The sequence below is a fragment of the Tamandua tetradactyla genome, chromosome 5 (genome assembly GCF_023851605.1).
Source record: "Tamandua tetradactyla isolate mTamTet1 chromosome 5, mTamTet1.pri, whole genome shotgun sequence".
In the NCBI taxonomy this organism is placed as follows: domain Eukaryota; kingdom Metazoa; phylum Chordata; class Mammalia; order Pilosa; family Myrmecophagidae; genus Tamandua; species Tamandua tetradactyla.
In genome coordinates, this window is record NC_135331.1 from 44429783 (window position 1) to 44453077 (window position 23295).

Here is a 23295-nt window from a genome sequence, read left to right on the forward strand (position 1 = left end):
CAGGAAGAGTCTGCTGGGGGACCAGCTATGGCCTTTAGTCAGCTGCAGAGCAGTTTTCTGCGCAATTCAGGAAAAAACAAACTTTTTTTTTGACTTGGTTCATGCTTTGTGATAGCCAAACCAAATATCAGAGATGACACCGTGATACCACTGAAATCCCAGGATTTCATAATCAGACATCGATGCTTGAGGCACTAATTAGAAGTCCCCAGTGAGTGACTTTGTGTCGAGTTTACAGGAAGAATAATTTCTCATGATTCTTCGGTGGTCTTGGCAATTATATCTGTTGAAAGTACTGTGTGAATGTAGTTGGGTCATAAGCACATAATGGAAAATACTTTGCTCTCCCCTCTTTTTCCTTTTTTTTTTCTTTCGGAGGTTTGCAAATTTTGATCAACAAACAGAATTCATAAAAATGTGCTTTAAACAAAATTTTTTGGAAAAAAATGTGTTAATAGATTTTAGAAATGCTCATTTAACATGCAATCCTATTAGGAAAGTGATTTAGCTCTGTTTTCTGATATCTGAGGTGACAAGTATGAGGGTCGATCAGAAGTAGTTCTTGTTTTTGTGGTTTTTTTTTAAACTATATTGGAAGTGCTTTTTTAATTCTCCTCTATGGAACAGGCATCTTGCACTTTGATATGTAAATGGAGTAGAACCTTGTCCATTCTGGTCAATTGCCTCTGACTACCTGGGAGAAGCAATTCCCCACCAGGTAAAACAGAGTTCCATTTACTTCCTTCTGCCTCCCTTACTTTCCAGCCTGTAACTTTAGTGCCGTAATTTGGAACACTGTCATGGAGGGGTTTTGGTGTGCAGTCTAAAAGGATGAGCTCAGTTAACCATATCAAAGAGCCACCAAAGCAAATCACTCCTTTGCTTCGAAAATTATAGAAATGTTCGCCTTTTAGTACATTAGATCGGCAGCTACATTCGTTGTCTCTGTGTCCTTGGATTTTGCAAAAGGGAACTGAAATCCAGCAAGTCGTATTAGGAGCCCATTCAGAAAATGAACAAAAAAGCAAATGAAAATGACCCAGAAAGAGGTGGTGTATTTTTCACTTTGTGTTTTGTAAACATAAGTCCCTTCTTTATAATTTGCAATTTTTTCTGAGAGGTGGTGGATTTTCACTTCGGAGGCAAACAGTATTAAGACGAGAAAGCCGCAGGAGCCTGCAACAGAAGGGACAAACAACGTGTTGGGACAAATATTTCTTGATTGTGGGAGACAGGGCAGAGGGTCAACGTGTAGACTAAAGAAGACCTGTCACCATCATCCTCACTTGAGTTCTTCTGAAAAAATATGTCATTTCGAGTTTATAACCCTGAGCCTGATTCTCCAGGCTAGGGATGGTTGTGTTCAGGTTGTGATGCTGAGTAAGGAAGGTTTGCAAGGGGTTAGAATTGAGCTCCTACAAAGACTGGGAGATGTTTCTCTTTGCATGACGTGAAGACTGAATTGCTGGGCACTGTAAAAGTACAACAGCAGAGCCAGATTACAGAGCAGCCACTGGTATGCTGTGGCTTCAAGGGAACACATTTCTCTGAACTTCACAGGCCATGCAAGATAAATGCCAGTCATAGGGGCCCTTTGTCAGAGGCCTTAGAGCTACTTTCAGAGAGGTTACCATGATCTTCCCCCTCCCCCAGCTCCACCAGGTCACAGCTGTCAAATGGGTATGGTGCCTGAGCAAGATAAGGTGTTGAGGGAAAATGTATCTGCCCCTTTTGTTTGTAATAGAACTCAGGATTTTTAACTGGGCATATGACTGCCTTAAATAAAAGCTGTATCATTTCGCTGTGGGTGACTGGGACCTGAGGCAATAAAGTTCCTCTGAAGTATGAACACACCAGAGGTCTGTCTTTTCTTTCCCCTTCCTCCTTCCTGGAGCAGAAATGTGGATGCAATGACTGGAGCTCCAGCAGTCATTTTGGACCAGTGACCTCAGAAATGGAAGCCATGAATTAATGAAGCTGCTAAACCTGGACTTCAACCTCTAGATTTTCATGTGAGAGAAAAATTGAGTCTGTTTTGTTTGCTCCATGTGGTAGTTAGATTCAGTTGTCAACTTGGCCTGGTGAAGGCACCTAGTTCTGTTGCTGTGGACATGAGCCAATGGTATACCTTAATTGCTCATTACATCTGCAGTTGGCTAAGAGGCGTGCCTGCTGCAATGAATGATGTTTGATCTAATTGGCTGGTGCTTAAATGAGAGAGCTCAATGTAGCACAGCCCAAGCAGCTCAGCATACCTCATCTCAGCACTCACAGCTCAGCCCAGGCCTTTGGAGATGCAGAAAGAAGTCACCCCAGGGAAGGTTGTTGGAACCCAGAGGCCTGGACAGAAGGCCAGCTGAAATCACCCTGTGCCTTCCCACGTAGGAAAGAACCTCAGTTGAAAGTTAGCTGCCTTTCCTCTAAAGAACTAATGAAATAAATCCCCTTTTATTAAAAGCCAATCCATCTCTGATGTGTTGCATTCCAGCAGCTAGCAAACTAAGAACAACTCCACTACCATTATTTTCCCCTTATGTATCACTTACTTGTTGCCTAATCTAAGTCTTAACCGATGAAGCTATGGTCTGGAGTGAGATTTCTCCAGGACAGGCCCACTCCATACTGAATGATGCCTGGAAACTTGGATAGATCCTCTCCCCTGAGGTTGGAGAATGAATGACTCAGGATGGGTGGATGGCACAGGGGGTAGAAGCAGAGGGCAGGAGGAGCTGAGTCTGAAGCCTAGGGGATGGCCAGACCTCTCCAGGGCTTTCAGAGCCACAGTATCCCAGGCTGCTACAAGAAGCTCCAGCTACACAAGAGACACGCTGAGATGGTTTTCTGTCATACTTAACAGTGGATTCTCCAGTCAAACTCTAATTCCTCCACTTACTGTGTGAAATTAGGCAAATGTAATCTCTAAGCCTCAATTTTCTCTTCTCTAAAAGGTGGATAACAGAGATAATGTACGATTAGCACTTGGCATTGGAATTGGCACATATGCAGTTGGTATTATACCAATGCTTAGCGATTGGTATTTATTCCTAGGATTTCTATGCATTTCTTTTCTTCTTGCAAGTACTAGCTGTAATCCCTTACCCCAACCCATACCAAAAAAAGCCTAACTCCATCAGAACAGGAAACCCCAAAGGATGTATTGCAGAGCCTGGTTTCTCCAAATAACTAAAGGATAAGTGCTTTTTATTCTTCAGTAACAGTTCATTCAAATGCCCCGGGAGCATCAACACTGTGGCTGAAGTTCCCATCCATCCATTCATTCGTTCATTTATTTATTTAATTAGGCTTCTTACATGACAAGTACAGGGTTAGTTGTAGAGATGTAAACATTAGAGAAAATACACATGGTTTCTGCTCTCACAGAGAACATAATCTGGTAGGGAACACAGGAAAAACAATTACAAACTGTGTCCGTTTGAATCTGTTGTGGATCCCAGAAAAGCTATGCCCTTTACTCCTCATTCAATATTTCTGGGTGGGAGCTTTTTGATTCTCCATGGATGTGACCCACCCAATTGTGGGTAGTAACTTTTGATTAGATGGTTTCCATGGAGATCCGTCTCCACCCATTCAAGGTGGGGTTGCTTGCTGGAGTCCTTTAAGAGGGAACGATTTTGAAAAAAGCTTTAGAGCAACGAGAGCCCAGACAGCCAGAGACCTTTGGAGATGAAGAAGGAAAATACCCCTGGGGGAGCTTCAGGAAACAAGAAGCCTGGAGAGAAAGCTAGCAGACATCGCCATGTCCGCCATGTGCCTTTCCAGTTGAGAGAGAAACCCTGAACATCATTGGCCTTTTTGACCCAGGGTATCTCTCCCTGGATGCCTTAGATTGGACATTTCTATAACCCTGCCTTAATTTGGACATTGTCATGGCCTTAGAACTGTAAACTAGCAATTTAATAAATTCCCTTTTTAAAAAGCTGCTCCATTTCTGATATATCACATTTTTTGCAGCTTGCAAACTAAAACACAAACCAGTTACAGGGAGCATACTGGGGGGGGAGTCTGGATGCCCTTACTGACGGATGGGGCAGCATCACAGAAGGTTCCTTGGAAGAGGCAAGAAGAGCTGTAACAAAAGTCGGCCAAGCAAAGGGGCTGGATGGTGTGGGGAGAGTATTCCAGGTATGGGGAGCAAATGATGGCCTCTCATTTCTTTTGCAAAGGTCAGGTTTAAATTGGGGTAGAAGTGGAGACTGAATCTCAGAGGATGAGGGGTGTGGGGGTAAGAGGAGTAGAAAAGCTGATATCTCATTTCTTCTACTTTAAAATTTCCTGTAGGACTGGTCCCCTAGCTTAGTCATCATAATACTCACCCAAATAACCAAATGTTTTAACTTTCTTGAAACTTTACTTCCTGCCTGCCTCAGATCCAGAGCTGAGGATATTCCTTTGTAAAATTTGCCAGCCTATTTTTGTATTCTGAGCTTAAAACCAGAACTCTCCCCTGGCAAAACTGTCTTATTCCTTTATTGTGAGATCCTAACAAAAAGGCTGCAGTGCTGTTTTCCCTTTACCTTTTATTTGAAAATTGTGGAGAAAACGCCATTGCTTTTACCGAAAGAGCCTTCTTTGTCTGAGAAGATGCTGAATTTTAGACAGGAGTGATACACTGGTATTTTCTTAGTGCTTGAAAGGAAAAGTCAAGCTCAGTTTCCTTTTCAAGTGTTAAATATTTTAAAGGCACTATTTTGTTAAGGAGACAGCATCATAGTGAGCCTGCTTTTCCAATTCTTAAAGTAAAAGTTGCTTGTGGCATTTTAAGACCCACAGTCTTTTTTGCCATACCTGACATTTCAAGCACGCAAGCTCCCAAACTCCCAAACAGACCAAACTGTCATGGAGTTGAGAGGATGGCCTAAGGTTCTGCTGTGGATTCTGGAGTTGCCTATACTTTGTCATTTCATAATCTGAGCACAGAAACCCATCCTGAGTCTCAGATGCCCCTTCAGTGGCTATTCAGAAACATGAAGGGAAAACAACTTGGTGTGAATCAGGGCTATTTTTGCTTCTCTCTCTGTCTGTGGCTCTAACAGGGAAGTGGGATCGAAAATCACTATTTATGCCTCAGAGGTCAAAAGATCCAAATGAAGAGTTTCTTTCTCTGGCTTGGCAGCCAGGGGAGTGTAAAGAGGTGTGTCGGTGCTGCGAGTGTCGGTGAGAATGGACCGCAGCCCTTTTCCAGCACTCCCCTTACACAGGAGCAGCGAGAGGTGCTCCTGCTTTGCATCCCACTGGACCCTGCTCTGGACCTTCTCTGGAGAAGCTCCTTCCCCTGGGGTGAAGCATCCTTGAGGCCCATGGGCAGTCCCCATCTGGAGCCCCGGACCCGCATTCTACATCAAGCTCTGAGCTCCTGGGACTCAAGAATTCCTGCTCAAACAGCTTGGAGCCTTTTCCCAGGGCCTGCCTGGGCCTCTTCCCTCCATCAGTCCTTTCAAGGACTGACTGTGTGGCTGGTGCCCTGTGGCCCTGAGGCCTGTTGGGTGGTCACGAAGTAGCCATCTCAGGGGTGCTTTGTAAGAGCTTCAGTGTCCACATGTGCATGGGGTGGGGCTGGAGCTAGGCCTGGGAAGAGCAGAGGGCAGGTGGGGACTGGCTCTCCTCATGTCTCCAAATTCAGGTGCCAAACTCCTAGAAGTCAAGACTTCTAAATTTGAATCTGACCTCCAAGCTCATTTTGGAGGGATGTTTGTCGAGGTAGAATGGCAGAAGTATGCTTTCCTTAGCAGTTTGTCAGCTCACAACTTCCACTTATTTAGACCCCTGATAAGTGAGCTTCTACTCCTCCTCTTACCCCAAGGCCCCACAGATGTTAAGATCAGGCCTGCATGTTTCCCTCCTCTTTCATCCAACAATCATTCATCTACACCAAGAGTCCAAACTCAGCTGGAGCCATGTGGACAGATCCCCCATCTGTCTGTCCATCTGTCCAACATTGTTACTGCTCACAAGAAAGGTTAGAGTAAACTAGGACTTTGGAAAGGCTTGCCAAGTCTGGCTTGAGCTAGAATTTAGAATATAACCAAGCCCAGGACCTAGGTTTTGCTGTCCAGTGTCTTACTTGAAGGCCTACAGACATTTTCATTTTATCTGTCTGATTTCCCCACCATCTGGCTGGTACTGTCTTTTTTTTTTTTTTTTTTTTTTTAATGGCTTTGATTACAGAGTTAATTTTCGACTGAATAGGATAACTGAGTTATAGGGCTGTCATGGCATGAATAATCAGTCAATTAACAGACACTTGTAATGTGCTAGACACTGCGTACTCATTACTCTCCTCTGTCTGGGCCTGTAAAATTGGGCTCCTCTCTCTTCCAGTCCTTACATATGAGGATAAGTAGGTCACAGCCAACAGGACAGTTGCTCCTTCATCCCTGGCTGACCCTGGGGTAGCTATACATTAAAAAAAAAACTTTGGGTGGGCCACCATGGCTCAGCAGGCAGAGTTCTCGCCTGCCATGCCAGAGACCCAACCCAGGTTTGATTCCCGGTGCCTGCCCATGCAAAAAAAAAATTATATCATGGTACCATAGACCTAACAAGTGTACACTTCCGAGGTTCAAGTATACACTTTCAAGTGTACAATTCAGAAGTTCACAATTGTGCTACCATCATCACCATCCATTACCAAATCTTTTACATCATACCAAATAGATTCTCAGTACCCATTAAAAGATAACTCCCCAATTACCCATACCCCAGCCCCTGGTAACCTCTAATCTACTTTCTATCTCTATAAATTTACTTATTCTAAGTATTTCACATAAGGGAAATCACACGATGTTTGTCCTCTTGTGTCTGGCTTGTTTACTCAATATCATATTCAAATTTCATCCATGTTGCAGCATGTATCAGAACTTCATGCCTTTTCATGGCTGAATCATATTCCACTGTATGGAATGCTACATTCTGTTTATTCATTCACCTGTTGATTGACACTTTGGTTAGTATAACTGTGCTTTTATGGGAGTTACCTCCTGCCAGAATCTGTGGAAACCCAGAGATAGCTAGAGAATTGAGTTAGAAGTGTGTCATGAAAGGGGAAGAAATCTCTGAAATGTACCCTGATTAATACTAAGATCATATTTTGGGAAATAATGAATTAGAATTTCAATTCCATTTAATGTATTGGCCAACATTTCCAGAAAGCTACCATGTCATCTTTAAACTCTCACAGATGACAAATATTAGAGGCATTCCATTTCCAGTTCAAGATGATAAAGTGATAATTTTCTTCATTTGGGGAGTCTTGAGAAATGATAGATGGGAGTGAAAGAGCCACAACTTTGCAGATGTAGGTGCTTTTTTCTGTGAAATTATGCAAGCTCACTAGAAAGTAATGGAAGGTGAGGCCACTGGCAGTGTTTTCTTCCTCAAATGAAAGCTGTTCTGACTCCACACTCTATGGGGACTGATAGCTCCCATCCAGAAAGTGAGCAGAAGGAAAGGTAAAGAGTAATTTGGGGTTGTAACTGGAGCGATTTGGTCACATGTTTCCAAAGGACAGGTGTGGGCAAAGGAACAATGCCAGTGGATTTTGCTTTTTCTCTCCATCTCCCGCAACGGGGAGTTGAAGAGCCCACATCTAACTTAAATTTTACAAATGCCATGTGGTTGAGAAGGTGGAGAGCGCGAAGAAGAAATGGTCTAAAGTCACGTTTATCTCATTTGAATTGATTTTCAGAAAAGAGGGTATCAATAGTTACCAAGAAAACAAGCAAAGCAGCTTCAATTTTATTCATTTATGCAACCATTATCTATTGGGTGCCTACCTCATTATTCTGGGCACTGGGGACACGACACTGAATGAACATAAAAATCTCTGTTCTTCAGAGAGCCCTCTGTGGGGGAGGCAGTGGCCATAACAAGAAAAGTTCTATAGTTTATCAGCATGTGACATGTACTAAGGAGAAGAAAGTAAAGCAGGGAAGGGAGACAGACAGGGGAAGCCACATAGAGAAGATGGGATGCCAGTACATCTTGAAGCAAGCGAGGGGGTGAGAAGGTGGATATTTGGAGGAGGGAGAACATTCCAGGATGAGTGCACAGAGAGTACAAAGGAATCAGGTGGCTTGAGTGGAGAGAAAAGAATAAGGGGAAGAGTAGTAAGAGATGAGCCGTCCACGTGTGTTTCTCGGGTGGCCACATGGAATGGCACCTTGGAGGTCAAAGCAAGGACTTAGGCTTTGACTCTAAAGGAAACAGAAGAGAAGACACATGTGCACATTGCGCATAAGGCAGGAGTCTCCTGAAACTGTGATAGGAAAAGACTGAGAATCTCATCGCAGAAGCTCATGACTAAACCCTGTGCAAAGTGAGTTAAACAAAGCCTTCTGGCCCTGTCCTTGACCCGAGCGCAATCCCCTCACTCCATTTCTACCCTTTCCACTCCTGCCCTGCATGTGAAAATGAAATTCTTTGCCCACTGCCTCAAGGGCCAGCATTCCTTTTCTTCTGCACCCCCTTTTCTAAGGTCTATGCTGGGAACTTGTAGAATATTTTCCTGGCTGACTTTTCCTACCACCAAACTTCATCCTCGTTTAAGATCTGTGTCTTGGCGAGGCAACCCCTCTATCTCCTTCTTGGGCACCTGAACAACAGTTCCTCCATAAAGACTGGGTGGAAACAAATCGAAGAATTTTTCCCACCACTAACTGTAGAATAATATACTGAAGACACAGTACAGAGGCCAAGATATTATTAATACTGAAACTGATACCTAAGTAAGCCTTCTTCTTTTTTGTGCTGTTCTTTGTTTTCCTGTATTTGCATTCTATATGTGGCTGCTTATTTATCTTCCATGCTAGAGTTGTAATCATCTTAATTAATTAGACCCATACCAGGAGCATCTCCTTTTTTTTTTTTTTTGCATTGGCAGGCACCGGGACTCGAACCCGGGTCTCTGGCATGGCAGGTGAGAACTCTGCCTGCTGAGCCACCGTGGCCCGCCGAGCATCTCCTTTTCGAAAGAGGCAGCAAGGTTTTGGTTTGTCTTTCTTGGTATAACCCATAACATGATGCCATATGTAAGATGTAAGATATGTAAGGCATAGTAAATACAGTTTGCAATAATCCCACATTTTGGGGGTTTACATCACCTTCTAAAGGCCTGAGCCAATACATGACATGTCAGCCTCAGACAGTATTCGTCGAACTACATCGCATGTTCTACCATCCATTCATGGCAATCTTTCCATCTGCCCTGCCCTTTTCTGCGTGAGACTCTGTCATTAATTGGGAGACTTCTGGAACAGGATATTTAAAAGACATATCCTCAAATACCAGTTTTCTAATTTGAAACTGTAGCTCTAATTGCTCTACACTCACCCAAACTCATCGTTTTCTGGCTCCCTCCTTTTCTCAGTCTCCCTAATTTATTTGGAGTATATGTATATACTCGAGGGAGATTTTTATTCTACTTTCCCTATCCCACCTTCTGCTACACGCCACCCCCCAACCCTGCTCCCAGGTACTTTCATAGCTGGCCACCTGTTCACAAAGCTCACCATCGACTGGACTTCTGAAACCTCTCCTTTCCTCCTTAGCCTCCAGAATGAACTCACACTGTTTGCCAGGAATTGGTCCTAGGCCCATTTTTCTCTCTCTACATTTTCTCCCTCTGTGATCTCATCCATTTTCATTGCTCTAAATAATATCTATATTTTGACGACTCCTAAATTTGTCTTTCACTTAAACCTCTTCTCTGAGGCCCAGCCTCGTATATTCAACTGTCGATTTGACATTTCCACTCAAACCTCTTGTAGCATCGCAAACTTGACATGCCCCAAATAGAACACTTGATTTCTAGTGCTAAGCTCCTCGCCCACCTTTCTTACCTTAAACTACAAGCCTGCCTCTCTCCTAGTCTTCTCCATCTTGGTTAATACCACCATCCACTAACTGCTTAAGACACCTGCAAAATGTTTTAGATCTACCTTCAAATTATATTTAAAAAAAATCCATCCATCTCCCTCCATTTCCACTGTAATCACCTAGTCTTTTAGCAGCAGACAGTTTTGTTCTTTTTTTTTAAAAAGGTAAATCAGCTATCGACATCTTTGGAAAATCTCTCAAAAACTTCTCATCACAAACAGTATCGACTCCATACTCCTTAACTATGGTTTATTATGGCTTTAACAGACGTCAATCAATCTCTCTAATCTCACTTTTCGCCATTCCCCCCTCACTGCCTGCCTCCATGCCACAACAGAAGGCTGAGTTCCAAAGCCAACCTGTTTCCCTAGAGCCTGCACGTGTTCTCTCCTTTACTGGGGGCAGCCCTTGGAGAAACAGTTCTTTTTCATCTTTGTAACTCAGCCACCAGGAGTAGTCTTCCCTGACCGTCATATCAAAGCCCAGTAACGCCAATCATTCTTTACTAGAGCACCTCGCTTTTCACCCTTATTGTAATTATTGCAATCTTTAATTATGCAATTATTTACGTACACTTTTGTTTAACCCTCTCACTAGATTGTTGGCTCCAGGAAGGCAGGACCTCATGAGCCCAATTTGCTGTAGTGTCGCCAATGTCTGTCATAACGGGTGACACTTTACCATTGCTGAGACTTTGGTTTTCCATCTCCAGGTATGGTATGCACCACCCCATGCACTCGATCAATACTTGTGGAATGAATGAAATGTATTCACCTGTATCAGAGATGCTCAACACTGGCTGAGCCTTAGAACCACCTGAGAGAGATTAACACACACAAACACACACACACACACAAAACCAGTGTGGTGTGGGACCTGGTATCGGTAGTTTAAGAAAGCTCTTCAGGTAATTCTAATGTACAGTTGGGGAAGACAGCCACCGCCCAAATTAGCTGTGGGTGACTGTTACAGAACAACTAAAATTTTAACTTCGGGCAAAGACTCCTTAGGCCCAGATTATAAATGACAGGTTGAGAAACAGCCAATAAAACTGACTTGCATGGGTTCTATGGAGTAATGATGGGAAAAGGCTGAGCTATATGAACCAAACTTTGAGTTCTGGAGGTCCAGAGAAGTGGAAGGAATGCCCATTACAGGCAACAGGAGGGCAACCGGATAGAAGTCATAAGTGTGAGCAGCTGTGGGGACTGAAACCATCGCTGGCACTTCAGTTTTCCACCTACGGGTATGGCGTGCACCACGCCGGGCGTCCTAAGGCGATGCTTATAGAATTGTTCCTCTAGGAAGTGTGGAAGGTCCTGGATAGACAACTGGAAAGACCTCTTTTTCCTTCCCACACTTTTCTGAGCCTCATGCCCTAGAACCCCACTCATCTTGCTGAAGAAATGGCCCTGGAATGGGATAAGCGCAAGGAGTAGTGATCGTGGGGAAAGCACCACAGGAGAGAAGAAAAGAGAAAGGAGGTACAAGGGGGAAGGGATTTCTCTGGTGGCTGTGAGCAGAGGATGCCTGGGCAGCCTACACTGGTGAGGGAAACTGGAGAAAACCCTTGGACGAGAGCTGCCCCCTGCTCTAAATGGACGATGAGTCCCACTTGAAATAAAGGGCCCCCTGCTCCAGTACACTCTTCTGATCTGTGAGTGTGTGTTCTGTCAGCTCATACTTCCAGTGTTTATGATAAGGGATAGACCCATCCTTCCACATCTGAGTTTAAAGCTGGGTCTAGGATTTGCTTGGAAATGGAGAGAAGTGATGGTAGCACAATACCATAAGAGTAATTAACAGTGCTGAGTGTGAGTGGGGCTGAAAGGGGAAGTCTAAGACCATGTATGTCATTAGAAGGAAAGCTAGAGATTCAAACATGGACTGTACAGTATAGTGAAACCTGCTGTGGACGATGACTGTGGTTAATTGTACAAATTAAAGAAATTTGAATAAGAAAGTTCTGACATGTGAGCTAGAACAAATGTACGTCACTATTGCAAGGTGTTAATAATAGGATGGTATATGGGAAAAAAACAATTAATGCACACTGTGGGCTATAGTTAACAGTAACAACGTAATATCCTTTCATCAATCATAACAAAAGAACTAAACCGGGGCCACGGGGGCTCAGCAGGCAGAGTGCCTGCCTGCCATGCCAGAGACCCGGGTTCCATTCCCAGTGCCTGCCCATGTGAAAACAAAGAAACTAAACCAAAGCAAAGCATCAGTAATTGGGGAGTATAGGGGGTAGGAGGTTTTCTTTTTCCTTTGGAGCAGTGAGAATGTTCTTAAATTGATGGTGGTGGTGAGTGCACAACTCTGGTTACACTGAGAGCCACTGACTGGACGCTTTGGTTGGATTACAGGATGTGTGAATAAAACTGCTTGAAAAAAAAATCCTGGGTCTACGGGAATATTACAACTTTAAATAAACATTTCTAAAACTCCAAGGCCTTCTAGTATCATATGTGGATTTAAGAGTGATGAGATAGTGAAACCACTCACCCATGTCTTTCTTTCTACGAAACCACTCTCCTTGTTTTATTCCACTCCGCCCTAGTACAGCCCCCAGTAACTACCCCAATTTCAGCAAAGTCCTGTCCCAGTTTTTGACTTCTGTCTTTCCAAATAATTCAGGTCCCACAAAACGAAGACCAGTTGCTGTTGCGTGCACATGCGCAGAGCAGCAGAACTCGAACCTACAGTAACCTAGTGCCAGAAAACCTTAAAACCTCCACCCTCACCGCAAACTTCTGATCACCTGACGTGCGGGCAGGCATGATCCCCTACTGCGCATGCTCCACCTAGCCCTGCCTCTGACCCTGCTTCGTCTCGCACCACCTCCACCTGCCATCTTCCCACGTCCCTGAGCTGTCCCCACTGTCCCGACTGCAGGCGGATGAACCCTGCTTCTTTCCCAGCTGGGAGAGACACATTTGAGCCTCTTGTCTCCTAGTTAGACTGCCTCACAATAAACTCTTTCTCTCCTTGAAATCTTGGTGTCATAGCATTGACTTCTATGAGCGTCAGGCAATGAGCCCACTTGCTCAGTAATAAGTCTTTGATTCAGGAGTGACCTGTTTATCCCAGAGGTTATAAACTGTCCGTCCATCTGACTTTCAAACATGTTTCGTTGTCATTCCCAGTTTTTAGAAATTATTGAAAACTTTGGTATTTAAGAAGAATGACTTGGGCCGTGGGGAAAATATATATATACGGATAATCTGGAAATACTGTTTCTTCTTCCTTCTTCAGACATGAATCTAAAGCTGGCTTTTTCCCTTTTTTTGTCTGTCTCTCTTCCTTCCCTCATCCGCAAACGTTTATTGGGCATCCATTTTTGTAATGAGTTCAAAGATGAATAAGATATGGTGTTAGCATAGGGTCTGTTTATTCATGCATATATTTGTGTTCTCAGGCTCTCCATTGCATTAGACGTGGCCAAAGACTGAGATAATATCTGGGACTTGGATTAAATTCTGCATTCTCTGAATCACTTTGCTTTTCAAATACCATTAGTTTGTCCGTCAGAGCTGTCACATAATTTGACTTCCAAATAGGCCATTCTTCCGAATTTCATTCAGAAGCAGGAGTGCCGGGTGGCTGTGCCGTTAATAAGCTGTTGTGTCTCAGCTCCAAACCTGCTCTTCTGTTCTCTGCTTTGTAATGCTGGGTCAAATCTCTGTGAACTCTAGTTCTGCTTTGCAGCTGCTTCTGGTTAGGCTTTGCCTATAAAGAGCACCAGAGAGAGATGGAAGGCAAAAGAGCAAAGAGCTCCGTCTTTGCTTGCTAACCTGCCAATGGCACTTGTTCCCAGCAACAGCAGTTGGGCCGTTTTCCCACTTCTTTCCACACTCTCAGAACTGCCTCATGCTTCAAAGTACCCACAGCAGCTGGACAGGACCCTCTCCTCAAATATATCAGACTTGGCATCCCAGCACTTCTAGATTCTGGGAATCCCAAACTCTTCCCTTTGTCCCTCAAACTCTAGGTTTGGTAGATGCTTTCTGAAATCATCAGAAAATGATGCTTAGTATTTCCTTTTTGTTCTATGATTTTTTGAGGGGTCTTCCAAAAAAAAAATGGTTTAATCAATATCCTCTAGCACTGGTTTTCAAACTTGTGTGGACATCAGAACCCCCTGAAGGGCTTGTTAAAACACAGTTTTCAGGATTCTATACCCGGAGTTTTTTATTTACTAGGTCTGGGGTGGAGCTTGAGAATTTGCTTTCATATCATGTTCCCAGGTAATGCAAATAAATGCTGCTGGTCTGGGGAGAAGACTTTGAGAACCACTACCCTACATTATATTCCCTTTCTGGAAATAGTGTGCATTTCCCTTTCTAGCTGGACCCTGACTGAGTCAAAGGCCTTTACTTAAATGCACACCGCTTGACCAACCAGTTAGATTTTGGGGCATTTGGTGAGGGGAAGCAATCACAATACTCACTACTAACCTGGACCTTCTCATGAGATTGAATCACTGTCTTGGACTCTCTGTCCACACCCTGTACCTCTGCCCTGGTTGCAAAATCCTTGACTTCTCTTATGCTATTCTCTGCCATCCTTCTCTGGCTCAAGTCCTGTCCCACCTATGGCTCTGCTCTGTTAATTCCATCTGTCCGAATCCCAGTTTCTCTAACCTATGCTGTCTAAGTGACCATGGCAACACCTCTTCTGGGCTTGCTCTTTCAATTCAACGAATAAATATATATTGCTTTGTTTATTGTGTGCAAAGCCAATGTCTGATGTTCTTGCCAGAGACAAAAAGATGAGAAGGATTTAGACTCTGCCCTCATAGGGTAATCCTTATCAGTACAATTTAAAATTGTATTATATGCTTATGAAAGATGTGGGGAAAGTATTAACAGAGTCTCTATTAGAGAGAGGCCTGCTTTGGTTGGGTGAACAATTTGATTAGCAAGATGCTGATGAGGTAAGACCCTGGGAGGTAGGCACAAATAACAATAGATGGAGGCTGCACTGCCTTCTAAGAAGAGTGAGAGGCATGCAACCAGGTGAATGGACCTGAGGACAGTATGTTGAGTGAAATAAGCCAGAAATGAAAAGACAAACATTATAACGCTCACTAATATGGGCAAATTATAATGTGCTGACTCTGGGAATCCGAGAGCACAGGTTATAAATGGATGGTTTATTGTAAAGGATTCTAGATTGTAAGCTTTTACAGCAGCCACATCTATTCCTGAGTTGTAACTCTTATTTCTCAATTCTGAGACGCTGAGTTCTTTGTGTATAACTGGTCTGTCCCTGGGACTTTGGGTACTTGTGTGATATGTAAGCCTCAGGGCTAGAGTTCTGCAGCTATGAAAGTCAGCATTACCCCATACTGCAACTGTTTAAAAGGCTGAAAAAGAGATCAGATTTCAATTAGAGATGTGAGTGACGTAGATCTGGTTAGGACTAAGGTAAATCAGAATACAGGGTAAAGGGTGATAGTGACTGTATTTTAAAACTTCAACTTCTGTGTAAGACAAAAGAAAAGATGTTTGTTTGGTGCAAAATTTATATTTTCTGGAGCACACAATCTAATTTAACTTGTATGGTCCATTTATTTGAACACCATAATTACATGGAACCTTGAATAGGGAGTGAGATCTTGTTGGTTTGTACAGGTTAGTGTGATGCTCTGATACATCCTGGAGCAATTTGGGCAGAGAATAAAAAAGTATTTGCAAAGCACCCTTGAGGGACTGGGGAGAAATGTGGAAATTTTAAACTTTCCCACCTGGGGAATTCCTGATATTCTTGCATACATTTGGGACTACCAATTTAATAGGCCAAGCCCTTGCTCTCTTGCTCTTATGAAACTTATTCCTGCAAGGAAGCTAAGCCTACGTGTAATTCTGTCTAAGAGTCATCCCCGGAGAACTTCTTTTGTGGCTCAAATGTGGCCTCTCGGCAAGCAAACTCACTATCCGCCCCCACACCCCAACATGGAACACGACTCCTAGGGTTATAAATCTCCCTGGCAATGTGGGACATGATCTCTGGGAATAAGCCTGGACCCAGCATCGTGGGATTGAGAGAGCCTGCTTGACCAAAACCAGAAGAGAAATGAAATAAAGTTTCAGTGCCTGCGGGATTTGAAAGAGAGTCAAGAGATCATGCTGGAAGTTATTTTAATGCATCAGATAGATATCCCTTTTTAATTTTTCGTGTATTAGAATAGCTAGAAGGAAATGCCTGAAACTGTTGAACTATGTTCCAGTAGCCTTGATTCTTGATTCTTGAAGATGACTATAACTATACAACTTTTACAGTGTGACTGTGATTGTGAAACCTTTGTTGTTGACACTCCATTCTTCCACGGTATAGACATATGAGAAAATAAATAAGCACAGGGCGGTGCGACAGTGGTTCAATGGCAGAATTCTTGCCTGCCATGCTGGAGACCTGGGTTTGTTTCCTGGTGCCTGCCCACGCAAAAAAATAAAGGACAATTAATAAATAAGAGGGGGGTGGAAAGGGTATGGGATGTTTTGAGTGTTCTTTTTTCATTTTAATTTTTATTCCTATATATTTTTTTGGATAATGAAAATGTTCAAAAATTTTATTGTGGTGATGAATATACAACTATACGATGATACTGTAAAACCATTGATTATACACTTTGGATGATTTTATGGCATGTAAATATACCTCAGTAAAGTTGCATTTAAAAAAAAAAGAGTGGCCCCCTGTTAAGTATAGGGCTTTGTTTTCTTGAGAGGGATTTAAGAATATTTGTGGCTGGAGTTGAATTGGGTGGAGGAAGGAAATAGGGTCCAGGTAAAGAAGGACTCTGCTACCTGACATATCAGCCTGGCTTTATCTATCTCTATCTTTATGTATGTGTGTATGTATGTATGTGTGTGTTCTAGTTTGCTAGCTGCCAGAATGCAATATACCAGAAATGGAATGGCTTTTAAAAGGGAGAATTTAATGAGTTGCAAATTTACAGTTCTAAGGTGAGAAAATGTCCCAATTAAAACAAGCCTCTAGAAATGTCCAATCAAAAGCATCCAGGGAAAGATACCTTGGTTCAAGAAGGCTGATGAAGTTCAGGGTTTCTCTCTCAAGTGAGACGGCACATGGAGAACACAGTCAGGGCTTCTCTCTCGCTGGAAGGGCACATGGCGAATACGGCGTCATCTGCTAGCTTTCTCTCCTGGCTTCCTATTTCATGAAGCTCCCCAGGAGGCGTTTTCCTTCTTCATCTCCAAAGGTTGCTGGCTCATAGACTCTGCATCTCATGGCTCCATCATTCTCCTCTCTCTGAATCTCTTATTCTCCAAAATGTTTCCTCTTTTATAGGACTTCAGAAACTAATCAAGACCCACTCAAATGGGTGGAGACATGTCATCCCCTAATCCACTTTAACAACCATTCTTAACTAAATCACATCAACCAGGGAGATGATCTCATTACAGTTTCAAATATACAGTATTGAATAAGGATTATTCTAATCTTTAAGAAATGAGATTTGTATTAAAACATGGCTTTTCTTAGGGGGCATAGTTCCTTTCAAACCAGCACATTCCACCCTCTGGCCCCTAAAAAAGACATGTTTTCAACATATACAAAATACATTAATTTCATAACAACATCAGAAATCCTTAAACCTATCAGTAGCAATACAATGAAGTACAAAATTAGAGACAGTATAAAATCTCATCAAGTCAGTTACAGGCATGATCTGTCCTAAGGCAAAATTTTCTCCATTTGCTCTGGACCTTTGAAAACTCATAGCAAGTTATTTGCTGCCAACATATAAAGGAGGAACATTCACAGGATACATAGACACATTTCCATAGGGAGGAAGGAACACAGGGGTCACCGGACCCATACAGTTTCGAAAACCCACAGGGCAAAGTCCATTAGATTTCAAAGTCTGAGACTCATTTATTCTCAAGGCTTTAGAAAGTGGCAGTCCCACCCTTTCCAAATGCCTACGCCTGCTTCTGAATGCAACCTTGGGGGATATTGGGGGGACTACCTTTTTCTCGGCTCCACCCTCTCCAAGCATTGGGGCCACACCCGGGCTCTCTGCCATCTGCGGGGCACACGCTCAACCCCTCCTGTGGTGGCAGCCAGGCTCTCCCCAAACCCCAAGGAACGTGCTTCACTCTCTCCAAGACCTGAGGCAGCATGACTCTTCCACTGCAACGAGGTGGAAGGCCCATCCTCTGCCTTTGGGGCAAACTCACCCTCTCCATGGGCTTAGGTGGGTCCGCTCTCCTGGCCTGGGGCTTCTTGACTTCAGACCTCAGTCTCCATGGCTTTGCCTTGGAAGTTATTTTTCCTCCAATGTGTCCCTTCTCTGAACCTCTCAGTCCAAACTGGCAGCGGCTCAGTTTATACAGGTCCCACAGCACTCTCGTTGGCTTTCTATGCAGTAGCCTCGGATCATGCCCATCAGACACTAGGAGTTTCCACAAATCCTTCCCGGATAACTTCATGTCTGATCCTGACTTTCTCTGAAATGGCTGGCTGGTTCCACATTTGGTTAAATCCACACACAGGGCACTATACTCTGGAGTCTCCCTTTTTGTAGGCCCAGAATTTTCCAGGACCTCAATTTCTGGTTTCTTTTTACTCAAGGGTTCAGTTCTCAGCTTATCTCTTTCCTTTCGCATTTCACTATAAGCTGTAAGGAGAAACCAGGCTGCACTTTCGACACTTAATTTGGAAATCTCTTCTGCTAAATATCCAAGTTCATGGCTTTTAAAATCTACCTTCCAGCCAAAGCTACTGGTCAATTTTGCCAGATTATCTGCCATTTTAAAACAAGGCTCACTTTCCTTCCGGTTTTCAATAACACAGACCTCATTTCTGTCTAAGGCCTCATCAGAGGTATCCTTAGAGTCCAGATTCCTACCAACAGTCTCTCCAAAGCAGTCTAGGCCTTCTCTATCAAGCTTTTCACAGCTCTTCCAGAATCTTCCCCTTATCCATTTAAAAAGCCATTCCAACATGTTTGGTATCTGCAAACCACAGCAGCACCCCACTCTCCGGTACCAAAATCTGTTCTAGTTTGCTAGCTGTCGGAATGCAATATACCAGAAACGGAATGGCTTTTAAAAAGGGGAATTTAATGAGTTGCAAATTTATAGTTCTAAGGCCGAGAAAATGTTCCAATTAAAACAAGTCTACAGAAATGTCCAATCAAAGGCATCCAGGGAAAAGATACCTCGGTTCAAGAAGGCCGATGAAGTTCAGGGTTTCTCTCTCAAGTGAGACGGCACATGGCGAACACAGTCAGGGCTTCTCTCTCAGCTGGAAGGGCACATGGCGAATACGGCATCATCTGCTAGCTTTCTCTCCTGGCTTCCTATTTCGTGAAGCTCCCCAGGAGGCGTTTTCCTTCTTCATCTCCAAAGGTTGCTGGCTCGTAGACTCTCTGCATCTCATGGCTCCATCGTTCTGCTCTCTCTGAATCTCTCTGAATCTCTCATTCTCCAAAATGTTTCCTCTTTTATAGGACTTCAGAAACTAATCAAGACCCACTCAAATGGGTGGAGACATGTCATCCCCTAATCCACTTTAACAACCATTCTTAACTAAATCACATCAACCAGGGAGATGATCTCATTACAGTTTCAAATATACAGTATTGAATAGGGATTATTCTACCTTTAAGAAATGAGATTTATATTAAAACATGGCTTTTCTTAGGGGGCATACTTCCTTTCAAACCAGCACAGTGTTTGTGTGTGTGTATATATATATATATATATAATATATATATATATAGAGAGAGAGAGAGAGAGAGGCTTTAAAGAGAGAGAATATATAAACACACAGTTTATAATTTATTATATATTTTATATGCATATTTTCTCAATATTTTTTATATATATATAATCAAATTGGGTTCATATGTTTATAAAATCTTGCATACTGCTTGATTTTTTTGTTCGTTTGTTTGCATGGGCAGGCACCGGGAATGGAACCCGGGTCTCCGGCATGGCAGCCGAGAACTCTGCCTGCTGAGTCACTGTGGCCCACCCTCCCTTGGTCTTTTGATAGGAACATTTATCCTTTTGATTATATCTTCTTCAGAAATATAATTCAAAGTCACATAAAATTCATTCATGTAGACCACTATAACATACATGTTGAATTCTCTGTTAGATTATTAGGGTTTCCTCCAACTTTTTGCCATCCTATATTATGCTACAGTGAACTGTCCGTGCATGTTTCCTGTAACTTCATATTTGGGGGAGCCTCTCTTTTGGTATGCTGAAAAGCGCATTGGTCTTCAGAGGTAGAATTCTGTCACCTACCTGAAATGAAGCTCAAAAGGTACAACCCTAGCGGGCCATGCAGCGTTTCAAAGGGCTTGCCAAAAGCATTGTACATGAAGAAGGCAGTTTCCACCATGGTCAAGACAATAAGGATTGTAGAGAAGAGAATGACATTGACGTGGATGCTCACTGGGATAGCTTTGAGCAAATCTGGGAAAACTGAAGATAAAACAACAGAAGAAAGTTCATTGTTGATAGCTGACAAGTGTCATTTAAAAAATTAAATACCACCCTTTTTTTTTTACTTCAAAAATCACTAAAATTTTCCATGTGAATACTTTCTCACTAATTTACAAAGGATTTACAAAAGGGTTTAAAGACAGGATCTTTTTCGAGAACTCAAGTAAAAACTAGTGAAATGAAACTTTGAGGAATTTTTTGTCCACCCTTGGTCAGACGTAATCATTTCAATAAACAAGTAATGACTTTATAATGAAAAACTGTACATTTTGATGATGAAATTTTAATGACATTTCTCAGTAATCATGTTTTTTTTAAAAAAATCTATGATAACATATAATGACATTTTTGGTTTGGGGATGCTTGGGGAATTTCAAATTTAGGAGATTCTTTTGTTTTCTTTGCTATGAAGAAATGTTTTCTAGCCCACATCAAGACAGTGTGTCTTGAGGCAAGTTTAATATTCTGATGTAGCACAATGCTGTGGGAAAATAATTTTTGATGATACTAGAAATATTTTCCATTTAGAAAAACATGCCAAATCTATTTCTAGATTTTGTGTTCAGGGCAGGTTTTTCTTATTTGCAGAGGAAATGAAGTCAAATATATGCTTAGAGTTTCTCTTATCTGGCGAGAATCAGCATACTTGGCATCAGCACACCTGGCAAGACCAATCTGGGGAGGCTTGGTTCAGTCCACTTTAATTTCCAAAACATTTGTCAAGTGCTTAATTTACTTATTGAGCACCTACTATTTGCTGGATCTAGGTGCTGGAAATAGAGCCTTGCAACAAGATAGACAAATTCTCTGTTTTCCAGGAGTTTATTAGTAGGACGAGACAACTAACTAACAAACAGACAAATGCATGTGATAATCTATCTCCAAGGATGACCACCATCCACTCCTTCCCTCCTTTTACATACACATCACTTCCGCTTTAATAGGTAGAACCCATTCAAGATCCCTTGAATTTGGGCTGGCCTGTAACTACTTTGACCACCTGAATATGGCAGAAGCACATCATGCCAGCTCCAGGTCTAGCCTATCGAGGAACCAGAAGTTGCTGCTGCTTTTATCTTGGAGACCTATGCAGCCACATATGAGAAGTTCTTGCTCCCATGCAGCAGAGAGAAACCATCTGAGGAGCATCAGACCATATGAGGTACCAGACCTGTGAGGGAAGAAACCATCCAGCCTATCCAGCCCAGGAAAATCTCCAGATGACTCCAATCCCAGCTGCTGTTTAACTACAACTATAGGAGGACCTGTGAATCAGGAAGAGAGAATTGTTCTTCGAAGCCACTGAGCTTTGTGGGCAGTTGTTATGCAGTGGAAAAGAAGATACTTGCAGAGAGTGATATATGATAAGGAGAAATAAAATAGTGTAGTAGGATTTTAAGTGATTGGGTTACTGGATGGGGGTGATCAGAAAAGTGACATCTATGAATGTTAAGAAGGAAGTCACCCTGTAAAGATCTGGGAAAAGAGCATTCCATGGAAGAGAGGCACATCTAAGGCAGGAATGAACCAGTGAGGCAGAGAGCTTGATGAAGGATGGGGAGGTGGAAGTCAGAAAGTTATGTAGGGGCCATATTGTTGTATCCACCAGATCTTGATCCATTGGCCATGGTCTGCTTTTTGTTCTATATTCATTTGGAAGCCATTGGAAGGTTTGAAGCAGGAGAGTGACACAATCTCATGTACAATGTTAAAAGATTACTCTAATGCTGAGTAGGGAGTAACTATCGGGGAAGAAGAGGGGCAAGTATGGCAGCTGGGAGACTGACCTAAGGTGGCAGCAGTATAGTATTTAGGATACATTTTAGAAATACAAGGTAGAACTTGCTGAAAAAGAGAATCAAGGGTAACCCCAAGATTGTTGGCCTGAGCAATGAAATAAATGATGATGCTATAACTGAAATAAACAGGCAAAAGGAGCAGCTTCGGACAAGGACGTGGGAAGTGATGTAGGAATTATTTTAGATATTTTAAGTCTAAGTTGCTTTTATACCCTTCAAGTAGAGATGTCAAATTGGATTTACGTGTTTGGAGGACCAGAGAGAAGACTGGGGTATTTAACAGTACCAAGACTAGGGTGAGGCAAGCAAGGCATCGAAGGCGCAAGATTTAAAGAGACACTCACACTGAGGTGCCAATCCTGTGCTTGCACAAGCCCGTGAGTGAGTGTCTCCTTAAATTTTGTGCTCTAGGTGCCTTGATTGTCAGACTATAGTCCTGGCCCTGATATTTCAAACCATGGGACTAGATACTACCTACGGAGAAGCTACGAAAGAAGGGACCAGGATTGAGCCCTGGGGCTCTCCCATATTTACCAGCATAGAAGAGAAGAAGAAACCAGCCAAGGAGACTGAGAAAGAGAAACTTGTAAGTAAGTTGCAAATCCAGGAGAGTACGGCAGCAGGAAGCCCACAAGAGGAAAATGTTTCAAAAAGGAGAAAGTGGTCAGTGGTGCAAACACACGTCCCATGGCCACAGTGCTCCACTCCTGACAGTGTGCCATAAAGCAGACCAGGCAGTTGCATTGGTACACCTCTGGTTATAACAACCACACATATGTATACAAGCATTAACTATGCTTAGAGCTGTTGGATAGGCATGTCCTTTTCATGAATGCAGAAGAGGCTGTTTGCATCCTGAGGGTGTCAACCACAGCACCCTCACTTGGAGTCTTCTTGGCTGAGTCATTTGACTGCTGAGGTGTAGTTGCACTATATTTCCTCATTTCCCCATATTAAGAGAAATGCATAATAAACTGTGAGAGACCATGTTACACAAATCTTATTTACAAAGATCAAAACATTTAGTAGCACCCTCTGTGAGCCTGGGTATAGGGAAATAGGGACGTGTGCATTTTTCTTGGGAGTGTAAAAGTTGGCATAACTTT

The 23295-nt window shown here is 42.8% G+C and overlaps 1 protein-coding gene across 1 annotated transcript in view; it reads right to left on the reverse strand.

Annotated features, from left to right (window-relative positions):
- Positions 1–546: 546 nt before the first annotated feature.
- CLRN1 (clarin 1) overlaps positions 547–23295 on the reverse strand; it is a 42917-nt gene continuing 20168 nt past the window's right edge. Inside the window, exons 2-3 of the mRNA XM_077159135.1 lie at positions 20190–20369; positions 547–1176 (exon numbers count right to left, since the gene is read on the reverse strand). Coding sequence (XP_077015250.1) covers positions 911–1176; positions 20190–20369 — 446 coding nt within the window. The 3' untranslated portion in view covers positions 547–910. The remainder of the gene's footprint in view (positions 1177–20189; positions 20370–23295) is intronic.